This window comes from Typopeltis vanoorti, chromosome 3 (genome assembly GCF_054136105.1).
Source record: "Typopeltis vanoorti isolate ZY-2024b chromosome 3, IOZ_Tvanoo_1.0, whole genome shotgun sequence".
NCBI lineage: Eukaryota > Metazoa > Arthropoda > Arachnida > Uropygi > Thelyphonidae > Typopeltis > Typopeltis vanoorti.
In genome coordinates, this window is record NC_143551.1 from 79,735,617 (window position 1) to 79,748,368 (window position 12,752).

At 34.5% G+C, this 12,752-nt stretch overlaps 1 protein-coding gene across 1 annotated transcript in view; it reads left to right on the plus strand.

Moving 5' to 3' along the window:
- Positions 1-12,752, plus strand: part of LOC150108311 (plexin-B-like) — a 331,489-nt gene that overhangs the window by 277,748 nt on the left and 40,989 nt on the right. Inside the window, exon 30 of the mRNA XM_090390442.1 lies at positions 5,084-5,244. Coding sequence (XP_090246568.1) covers positions 5,084-5,244 — 161 coding nt within the window. The remainder of the gene's footprint in view (positions 1-5,083; positions 5,245-12,752) is intronic.

Genomic DNA, 12,752 nt, shown 5'->3' on the forward strand with positions numbered 1-12,752 from the left:
TTCAAGTATAACTATGAATTAGCTGGTTTATAAATAATAATAAATAGCTGGTTTCACTGCATGACTGAGCTTGCAGGAAGCATAATACATAAGATTCTTTATAGTATTTTCATTGTAAGATATGCTAGGCAAATATTTTTAGCTATACAGTATATTATTATTGCATGGGCAATCTCATGTAGTCTCCAAATGCTCAGTGCAAGAGAACTTATCTACATAGCATCTCTCATATCTCTCTTTGAACTTATTGACACATGAAGAAATCAATGTGGCAACCTATTAAACTCATTTAGAACTTATTCCACTTATTCACCACTCTCCAAGTGAAAAATTTAGTCCTCATGCACTTGCACTTTTATTCAATTTTCAGGATGGCTTCTTGTTCTACCCCTCTAACCAAGTGCTGAAATATTTCCTCTGCATTAACCCTATAAAACCCTTTTAGTAACTTAAAAGTTTCTATCATATCCCTTTTATCTGCCAAATTTTGCAACCCATAAATGCCCAATCTGTTGCCATAGAGACCATTCCACAGACCACTCATCATCTTGGTCACTCGCCCCACCTTTGGATCCTCCCCACTTCTTCCTCATCCCAAAGAAACCCAGGTGACCAGACCTGAGCACAGTAATCCAGAAGGGAACATATCAAGGCCTTATAAAGAAGAACGATAAATTCTTTATCTCTGCTCGTTAATATGATCTTCAATAACCAAGTAAATCCTATGAGATAACTTGGCTACCTTTGCAGTATGCCATCTGAACTTCAACTCTCTGTCTACCTCCATTACCCCCAAATCCATAGCTTTATCAATTTCCAGGAATGCAATTTCATTAATGTGTTACACAGCTTGTATTTGTTTTATCCCAAAATGCATAGCTTTACAATTTTCAACATTAAACTGGCATCCATTATCTTTTGTCCATCCTGTCAGGTTATTTAAATCATTCTACAAGCTCGACATTGCTTTGATTAAGTATCTGCATAACTGGGATAACTCAAGAGGTAATCAACCTTATTGATGAAAGAAGAACATGGAAAAGAGGAGCAAATGAAGAAGAAAGGTTAAGATATAAAACTTTGAATAAAAGAATCAAACAGTTATGTAAAAGATTGAAAGAAAACTGGATAAATAGACAGTGCACTGAGATAGAAGAATTACAAAATAGGAACAAAACCAGAGAAGCATTCCTGAAAGTGAAAGAACTTAATGGAAAAGCTAAACGTACACAGTCTAATAACATACTCATTGATAAGGAAAAGATAAATGGAAGATGGGTGGTGTGCTTATCAGACCTCTACGATAATGGTAACATGTTAGATGATTCACGACACCTTAAGTTAAACATAACAACAGATACCACTCTACCCACAAGAAAGGAGGTAGAACATCAATCAAGAATCTTCCTAATAATAAATCCCCCTGGGTGTGATAATATTCCGGCTGAGCTGTTGAAAGCTTTGACTGGCAATAATAACAACTATTTAGTGGAATCCATTCAGGACATCTATAAAACAATACAATTACCTGAAGTTTTTACATCTATCTGCATACCAATTCCAAAGAAACATAATGCACAAAATTGCGAGGATTACAGAACTGTGAGCCTAATATCCCATGCATCTAAAATTATTTTAACCATTGTTAACAAGCAAATTGAAAGAGCCATAAGCAGTAAATTGAGCGAACAACAGAAAGGCTTCAGAAGAGGAATGGGAACCATTAATGCTATCCTGGAACTAAAAATATTAGTAGAAAGATCACTCAAAAGAAATAGGAACATTTACATATGCTTCGGACTTTCAGAAGGCTTTTGACTGGGTAAAACATGATAAAATGCTCAATATATTAGATAAATTAGACATAGAAGATCATGTACTTAAGATTATAAAAATGATTTATACTGAACAGGAAATGCAGCTGATTAACAAAGAGACTTCTGTAGTGAAAATAAAAAGAGGAGTTAGACAAGGTTGTATCCTTTCACCAAATCTATTTAATATCTATAGTGAGACAGTGATAAAAAAGATTGAAAAACAAAAAATAGGAATTAGTATCAATGGGATAAAATACAACAATCTTAAATATGCTGATGATACCATTCTAATAGCAGAAAACAGAAACAAATTATTAAAAATACCAAGCAATTTTAAATCTGGTTTTGCAGCTACTAATTGAAGAAGGTAAAGAATTTGGATTAGATATAAATGCAAAAAAGACCAAATTTATGAAAATCTCAAAAGAAAGCAGATCCGAGCCAGAAATATTCATAAACAATATGAAAATTGAACATACAATAGAATACAAATATTTAGGCACCTACTTTACTGCAGATGGAAAGCAAGATAAAGAAATAAAAATAAGAACAGCCATAGCTAAAGATGCATTCTGGAAAAACAAAGATCTGCTCAGAAGTTCTGTAAGTATCGAGACAAAGAATGATAAGAACATTAGTGTGGCCAATTTTCACATATGGAAGTGAGACCTGGATATTCAAGAAGAGAATAAGGCAACAGATAATGGCCTTTGAAATGTAGTGTTATAAGAGAGCTCTGAAAATCCCATGGACAGAACATGTGACAAATACAGATGTCCTATAGAACACAGAAATCTCTATTACAGGAAATGATCCAGAGAAAAATGAAATTGGCAGGACATGTACTGAGAGGTTCAGAAGAATAGAGGATACTAAGTTTTAGAAGGAAAAGTTATGGGAAAAGGATCAAAAAGCCAAAAACGAAGGACATGGCTTGAAGATATAAGATCATGGACAGGATCACATGGCTATGCAGAAACAAAAAGGAAAGCCACCAACAGAGAGAACTGGAAGGACATGGTGTTACACCCTCTCACTGTGGAAGCTACATGAAGAAAGATAACTGGGATAATTGTATACAGAGACAGTTTACTGCATATTTAATTGTCCTAGTATCCCATAAGGTAGAGCACATTTCCTTTTGAGATACAATCTATTCAGAAAGATCACAGGCATTCCAAAGACCATGAGTGAACTAAGAGTGATCTCAAAAATCACTCTAAACTTGTGGATCGCTCTACTGGATCTCTGCTTTTGTCTTGCCAGACAACACTATATTAAGCACCAGCATCATACATCAGGGAAAAATCCACTGCCAAATCAAATCTCAGCTCTTCAGCCGCTAGTTGGAACCAGATCTCTGTTTGGGTAAGTGTCTTCTAGATGTGTCCTTTTTTTTTTGTTTGTTTTTGGGTCAAAGTAGTGGAAGCTAGATCTATGTAGATATCAAGAGTAAAATGAATATTATATTATATTATATATTATTATTATTAACTGACACCTCCAGGGAGTCCAAAGACTCATCAAGGGAGGGCACCTGCTCTACAACTCTGTGTCTCCACCACTCAATCCACCAACTACAACTACCATCATCATCTACACCAATGCCATCTGCCGCCCACTACCACCATTAGTATTTTCACAGACAATCACAAACATCCATGCCCATGACGGGATTTGAACCCGCAGCCTTTTGGCTGGAGAGCAGATAATATGCTAACCACTCGGCCAACCAGGCAGGCAAAATAATGTATCACTTTATTATTACCACAATATTCTAGATTGAGGAATCATTGTAATGAGTTCATTGTTGGGTCAGAAAGTAAATTATACTTAACAAGAAATTATGTTTATCTTTTCATCCTTTACCCAGTTGTGAGCAAACAGAAGTCTGCATCTGAAGTACTTATATATACAGGCAACTGATTTCAGATCATCATAAAATATTATTATCAGAATCACTTACGTTTAATTTAAATGTCTTTATTTATAAAATTTTTGGCTAAGTTTTATAGCCATTGTCAATACAATTATAAGAAAACACAAAAAAGAGAACAACAATTTAATTGAAAATGCATGTATTATGTGCACTGTTGGCTGCAGGAGAATAGCTCCATCTGCATTAATAGATATCCAAAATAAATTACAATAAAATAATTTAGTTAATAAATTATTTTTAAATATAAACAAAAATTAATTACAAATTAAGGAACACATGAATGCTGAGTATGTCAATATAACTCCCCAAAATTGAGAAAAGTTCAGGCAATCGTTTTTGTTCAGGTTTAGGTTGTGAATGTGTGCTTCACAACCTTCTTTGTACAGTCTTTCCAGAAGAAAATAACTTTTGTCTAACACTTTGGTTTTGTTCCACTGAATCCTGTGTTTTGTAGATAATATGTGACTTGCTAAACCAGATTTGTTGGGTTCTTGAAGTGAAATGTATTTCTGATGTCTTTCAAGATGAATTTGCAGAACTACCAGTCTGTCCTATAATGGTATTAACAATGGTATGAAACTTAGCTGAAAATTTTATAAATAAAGACATTTAAATTAAACATAAGTTATTCCAGTAATAATATTTTATGATGAATTCTTCCTCTATGTCTCAATTTTTAGAACAATAGATTTCAGATCACATTGCCACAGTATTCCATAATGTGCAACAAATTTCCTTTTGGATGTGTATATTGCAATATATGGGAAGGGTAACTACCCACATAACTTTTGTCCTTAGAGCAATTTCACTACATTAGCCTTTCTTTGGATTTGTTAAAAAATTGAATTTAATGTTTCATTTATGCTCAGTTAAAGACAATTTCAGTTATGAATTCTGGTGTAAAGCAAAGAAGAGGTAATGTGTTAGAGACATCCAGATACTAGTTGGTAAAAGAATTGTGTGGGATGGAAATCAGTGAAATAATTCTTTCAGTATTTGATAGGAGGGAGAGAAAGCAAATATTACCTTGAAAGTCAATCATGGATATAGTTAGCAAGAATGTGAAAGTGAGATTTTTCTCTTGGTGGGTCATGAGTGAAGTGGAATGAGTTGCCAGTGGAAGTGTTGGGTGCATTATCTCTGAACAAATTTAAGGAGAGAAATGATATGTACTGTGTGAGCAGAGTGGGCTTCCCACATTGAGTCCTTGGACTCTATGGAGATTCCCATATAATAATAATAATATTTTATTCTTGTTTTATTTTATTTAATATGGATTTCATATATTTAGAGAATATTGACTGTTTCATTTGTTTTTAATTGACAGGGTACAATACAGAAATTTGTAGATGACTTTTTAACTACAATTTTAACAGCCAATGATTCTATACCACCAGCTGTAAAGTGGCTATTTGACTTGTTGGATGAAGCAGCAAGTAGGAATGGTATTTTAGATCCAGAAGTGATTCATGCTTGGAAAAGTAACAGGTAAACTTAAATATAAAGAGCCTATATATAAAGCCTATATAAAGAGCCTATAAAGAGGCTTCATTTCAGTGATATAAACATTATTCAAATTAAGGGGATATTAAATCCCACATTGTTTTAAAACCGAATAAGAAACTCAAAGATTGGAATCAGAGAGATGTAATAACAGCATACATTTCCTAGGAAATGTGTTTTTACATTATGGAAAATACCAAGATTAGCGATCAGAACTTTCCCCACCTTTGCAACGAGTTGCCTGAGATTGTACTACGTACTAGGACTACTTGCATTAGCTCACGCTAGTGGCCGCCGATACTTTTTTAGTTTACTATATTCGGCATGAAACTCTCTGATTCCAATCTTTGAGTTTCTTATTCGGTTTTAAAACAATGTGGGATTTAATATCCCCTTAATTTGAGTAACAGGTAAAATTCTCTAATTTTTTTTTAACAAAAATATCTTTAATAAAAATATCACATATGCTTAAATAACTTTAAGCATATGTGACAGGTTCTGATATAATTGATAAAATACAACAAAATAAATAATTAATTGTATATTAATTTCAGCCACTTATTCTTTCCATGGAATATTTGTTATGTCAGATCATTCAGTCATACTCAGCTCACTATCATTCAAACATATTCCACCTGCTGCTGTACTGATAAAGAATGACTTGGATGAAAGAGTTCAGAATAAGAGCTTGAAGATTCCAGTATTTTCTTGACCATCGCAGAGTGGAAAACACTCAAATCAAGTGTTTTTATCCTTTTATTCTTGTTCCGAGCAGTTCTCATCTAAGTTACTCCATTTTTTTTTCACTTCATCTAGCTATGTGTATTCTTGATCTTCCTCTTGCTATTTTTTTTTAACCTATTCTTAATGATAGTAACCATCTTGTTACTAATTTAGTTGCACAACATAATAGCTAAATGTCATTTAATTATTGTTATTCTTTTATGTAAATACCATCCACTAAAGGCTGTAAACCTATTGTATATTAGTACTATTGGTGGGTTAAGGATTATATAATTATATAGCAGGATAATGGTCTCACACTAGTCAATAAAAATCGTCTACCACCTAAATTTGGTGAATATCTCTTAACTTGAGAGTTTCCACAGTCCAGTTACAAAGACATTGTGATATTTGCTCTTAAGTTGGAAAAAGCCTAGGTTCAGCATTATAGAGATAAATTAAATTAAAGATACCAAGAAATTATATACAGGCAGCTCTCGGTTCATGATGGTTCAATTTACGCCGATTCACAATAACACCGGATGCCTGCGCTTGCTTTCTTACAGTAGCATGGTCTGACTGAGAAATGACTCTAGCAGGCATTCTAGTGTTTGACTGTTTACCGAGATACTATGACCTATATGTATCAAACCTAGTTTTACTGTTGAATCTACCTAATTGTTCTATTTAATTTTTTTTACTTCATACATACATATTTAAATTGATAAAGTACGTAATTACATACCATATCTGATAAAAGAAGTGCAGAAAACTTAGCAGAACTTGGTGTTAAAAGGTGCGGAAATCAATCACACTTGAAAAGAAGATAGAGGTGATTTGAAGACTGGAAGATGGGCAGATACGTGCTAATGTCTGTAGAAGTATGAACTTACTTCCATTGACTGTTACTACAATTATGAGAAATGCAGATAGAATAAAACAGTCTGTGCAACAATCTACGGTAGTACCAAATGCAAAACATGTAAATTATAGCAGGGATAAACTTCATGAAAAAATGGAAAAATTATTATCATTAAAGGTGGATGACTTCAATTGGAAAAACATTCCTCTAACGCAGACTGTTATAACTGAGAAAGCAAAAACAATTTTTGAGGATCTTAAAAAGACAGATGGAGGCAAAGAAACATTTTTAGGAAGCAAAGGTTGGTTGGTTTATGAGATTTAAGTCTCGAAGTAAGTGCCATAGTGTCAAATTATGTGGTGAGGTGGCAAGTGCAGATGTTGTGGCAGCAGCTGCTTTTCCTAAAGAATTTCAAGACTGTGTAGAACAAGAAAGTTATCCTCCTGATCTCATTTTTAATGTTGATGAGACTGGGCTCTACTGGGAAAAATTGCCATCACGCACCTTCATTTCCTGTGAAGGTGCGTGATGGCATCAGTGGGAGCCAGATCCTGAGGTAGTGCTTAGGATCTTGGAACTTTATTTGGTGATGGAATGAGTCCTTGACTCTTCATCCCTTTATCTGATTTCTTGATTGGGTGAGAGGTTTAGTGTAGGTATTTTACCTGCTCATTATGAGCATTTATAATGAGCAGATTTTTGTTTTCTATGTTTGAAGTGATCCGAGGGTTTAGGTGATGCTAAGGATGAAGTAATGCAGAAGTTATATTTTCATATATGAGTAGCCAAATGGTGTCACACCATTTTATTAAAATACTCTGGATTAGAGAAAGTTGTTGAAAGTTTTTCCACTTGGTTATACTATAACTTAAAGATACCAAGAAATTATGTACTCGGTTTAATCCTTTATCCAAGTATAAGCAAACAAATTTGCACCTGAACTATTTTCAGGACTGGGACAACTCATAAAAAGAAGCTAATGACTCTGAAGTCATTAAGAATCTAATGACTATGAAGTCATTAAGAATCTAATGACTATGAAGTCATTAGCTTCTTTATATGAGTTGCCCCAGTCCTGAAAATAGTTCATGTGCCAACTTGTTTGCTTACACTCGGATAAAAGATTAAACCAAATATATAATTTCTTGGTATCTTTAATTTATATTATAACCAAGTGGAAAAACTTCCAACAGCATCATAGAGAAGCCTTATGTATCTTTGTTTTTTTTTTTTAGATGATCAAAGGTGAATTAGTTTCTCTTAATTCATCTGGTTCCCACTAATGAGTTTTCAGTAAAGGTAGAAACTGATATGGATAGCAATCTTTCCATAATGCACAGCAATACACGTCTGAAAGGAAGCGTGCTATGCATTATGGGATACTGAGGCAATTGATGTGAAGTCAACAGCCTCTGATGTAGTCTAGTTGCAAAAATACTCCACATGCAAACTTTGTTCACTTACACCTGGTGAGATGATTAAACAATATTATATCTTGTCGAGTATAACTGAATTTATTTAATTTATCAGATATATAACAGACATTTTTTTGGTTCTCAACTTCTTGCCAGTTTCCTTTACATTTGAAGTAATTCCCAATAATATCATTGAAATATCAAAAAAACACAAGAGACTCATCATCTCTTTATGGTATACATTACAGGTTGTTTCATTGGACCGTATTTTGTTAAAGATAAGTAGGGTATATGTGGTTTGATGAATCAGCAGTGATGTGATTATTATTATTATTATCCAGGCCTCCATGGAGTCAAAAGACTCATCGTGGGAGGTTCTTCCTAAGAAACACAAAGTCTATCAAGACTCATCGAGGGGAGGTCCCCCCCCCCTAAGAAACACAAAGTCTATCATACCACTCCTTACACTCATTGACCGTTCTCACTCTCACCACTCCATCAGGCAATGCATTCCATGTTTCAACCACCCTCCATGCAAAGAAACCACTCCTCACCCTCTTGCTCACGGTTTCCTTTCATAACTTCCAGGGATGGCCTCTTGTCATCACTCCTTCCTGCTGTTCAACCAAGCGAAAGAACTCCCCAGTGTCAACCCTGTAACCACCTCTCAACAGTTTAAAAGTCTCAATCATATCACCTCTCCTTCTTCTATCCACCAAACTCTGCAATCCACATTTCCTCAGCCGATCCTCATAACTAACATGGTACAGTCCTGAAACCATCTTTGTTATCTACCTTTGTACCCTTTCCACAGTTAATTTATTCCCTTCAAATTCTGGGGACCAAATCTGAGAACAATAGTCCAAGTGTGGTCTGATCAGGGTCTTATACAACGGAATGATAACTGTTTTATCTCTGCAGGTCAGTGTCCTTCTCATTATTGCAGCAATCCTCTGTGTTACCTTCACCACCTTTGTAATATGTCCCCTAAATTTCAGGTTTCTATCAATCATTAACCCTTAGATCTCTTGTCTCCTCTACTTCCTCCAGTATAACTCCTCCCATAGAGTATGCAGTGTCCCATCGATGTTTCCCAAACCTCAAGACCTTACATTTTGCTGCATTAAACCAACATTCCCCATTCATTTGCCCATCTATCTAGCTTATTCAAATCCTCTTGCAGGACTACCACATCTGCACTATTACTAATAATCCTTCCCAGCTTCACATCATCCGCAAACAACTGAATATCCCCTTGCAATCCACTGACAATGTCACTGATATAAAGGTTAAACAATATAGGTCCCAGTACCGAGCCCTGTGGGACCCCACTTGTAACCCTCTGCCTCCTTGAAACTGCCCCCATATACAACTCTCTGATACCTATCGGACAGCCAATCCTGAATCCAGTTGACCAATCTGACATCCAGACCCATGTGCTGCAACTTAAATATCAGCTTATCATGTGGCACCTTGTCAAATGCCTTCACTAAGTCTAAAAAAATGGCAGTATATGCCTTTCCCTCATCAAATGCTCTTGTAACTTTATTATAAAAGGCTAGCATATTGCTAAAACAAGAGTACTCCTTCACAAATCCATGTTGACTCTCACAGATAACATTACCCTCATCTGCCCAATGTTGTATAGTCCCTCACTACTTTCTCCAAGATCTTAACAACTACTGATGACACACAAACTGGCCTATAATTAGACCCTTCCAGTCTGCTACCGCCCTTATGCAATGGCACTATCTTACCTTCCTTCCATTCATGGGCACCTTTCCCGCAGCCAGACTTTCATTGAAAGTGATGCTGGCAGAAAATTATCCTTCCCCTCATTTCTAGATCTCAGATGACAGTACTAAGCTAAATTTTACAATTGATTGAATAATGGCTCCTTCACTATTCATTCTATCCAAATTTGCCAAATTGAAGAAATATATGTTCCATGAGATATTCCAAGTACCACTGCTTAAATTTATTATATATAAAAAAGTACTAAAGGTTAATGCCAGATGCATCATCTGGCAGATATGGCAATTTGTCAGTAGTAAGTTGAAGAAAGAATCAAAGCAAATTAAAATCACATATTTATTACATTACTAAGATTACAATATACTACATAATGAAATATATAAATACAAAATTGCAAGATAAAAAGATCTACTAAATGAATAAAATTCTACTGATTATACTGACATAAAATTTTTATTATTAAGTACCAAATGTTTGCCCAAGTATCAAGGGCATATTCAATATGATTTTCAAGTAAAACAGGTAGAAAAGAAACCAGAAATATATGTTGTAGTTCCACTGTATATAATGCTATTCAGATCATATTTGGATTGTAATAAAAATACATTGAGAGTACAGATTCTCTCAGGATTCAGAAATGTTGAGTATGATGACAGATTAAGGAAATGTGTCCACAGAATTTAGTAGATAAGAAGAGAAAAATGCAATGTGATCGATTAGGTGATTGGAAAATGAGAATTCACCCTGGAGATTGTATAAAGATCACGTGAATAAAGAAGTGAAAAGGAGATTTTTTTTCATAGTGAATGGTCAATGAATAGAATGTATTGCAAAGTGTTGAATGCTCCAGTGTTGAGTGTTTTCAAAGCAAGATATGATACTTATTGTGCTCTGTGAATGTTTGGCCTCCTGTTATGAGTCTTTTGACTCTATATAAGGCTGAAAAATTTTATACTAATACAGGTAGTTCCTGGCTTCCTGAGTTAATTCATTCTTAGTGCATGCTCATAAAGCTAAAGCAGGAATTATTATCAACAGTCCTCCATAGAGTCAAGATCAAGAGACTCATCATGGAATTTATTTCCCATAGATGTTTGATTTAAAATAGGGTTCACATACTCATAGTAATGTTAAATAAAAGTCAACAAAAGGAATATTCTAATTTTTTAGGAAATAATTTTGCCATTTCATTATCAGCACTCTCATATACTCCTTGCAATTTAATGCTTTGCCAGCCAAGTAGCTCTTCATACTTGGATTAAAAAGAACTCATAAATCTACAAACTTGTAAAGCAGGGACTGCCTGTACTAATATAAACTGTGGAAGACTCAGAAAATTTCCTGCTGTGATGGCATTCCATTCTGCCATCACCACGTTCTTTTGAATAGCAATGATCATATCAATTGGTAGCCTTTTGATCTCAGTTTCAACTTGGCAAATAAAAAAAAAAATGTCTACTGAAGCTAGTATATAGAAATGTGGGAGACGGAGCATTGCAACTTTTTTTTTTACAACCAGAAATATCTTCATCATCTGAAAAGTGATATAAACATTACACAAGTTTTTCTCTTATCCAAGCCAGTTGTAATACTGATGTCATCAGTTCCTTATTCACATGTTTGGTTCGCTTATCATCATTCTAAGTGTCAGTATGTTGTAGGTGAATTGCACATTTTGCCAACTAATTCTGGATTCTTGCAGTGGATGATTTTCAGTTGTTCACTGCAAGGATTGTTTCCTGCAACCTCTCTATTCTCTTGAAAATACCTAAACCAGAAGTATTTGTGCACTGGACAGATGCTCATCTTAATAAAGTATTTTTAACATTCTATCTGTTTCAATGTGGCTTTTTTTCCAGGCTTTATGCTATATTTGGTGCAGTTCCACTGTTGGATCGCTGTGCTGTGGTAATACACAATGAATAAACTATGTCTATATGAAACAATAGTGCACTATTAGCAGGAAAGCAAAGTCACACTTTTGTGCATCTAATTTTTCTCTAAGATTCCTCTCATCAAAATTGATTCTCATTTTGATGAGAGGAATCTTTATGTAGAATTTTCAACTGAAGGTGAGTTAAGTTGATCATAGCAGGATTTTTTCATTCAGAAACTTTTTTCATCCCATATAAAGGCAAATCAGTGCTAGTATGCACATGCAGTTTATAGATAAAATATACTATTAGTGGTGGTAGACGATGTTGTGCTGTTGATGAATTAAGGCATTATATTATGAGTGTAGATTGAAGATTAATAGTATAGTGTAGGCAGTTGATTGTGTGAACTATCCTCCCATGATGACTGCTTGGAGGTCTGGAAACTGTGTAAAGATCATATGAATAAGGAAGCAAAAAGGGGTGTTTTTTTTTGCATAGCGAATGAATGCAATGCATTACAAAATGATGATTGCTCCAGTGTTTAATGTTTTCAAAGCAAGGTATGATACTTATTCTGTACTCTATTGCAGCACAATGATATTTGTACTGGATTTATTTTATTTTAGTCTCATTACATTCTTGCCTCAATATATAGTTACAAGGAAAATGTAAGAAATATCAGGATATTTCTATATATCTTACTGTAGATATCTATGATATATAATAAATATTTACATAATTAAAATTACTCCTACCAAAGGCAATGAACAGTACAGATAAAAGAAAATGGAGGTATACTTATGTCATTTGCATATGGAACTGCTGCCTTGTGATACTGTTTAGCTGAAAGGCAGCATTCAA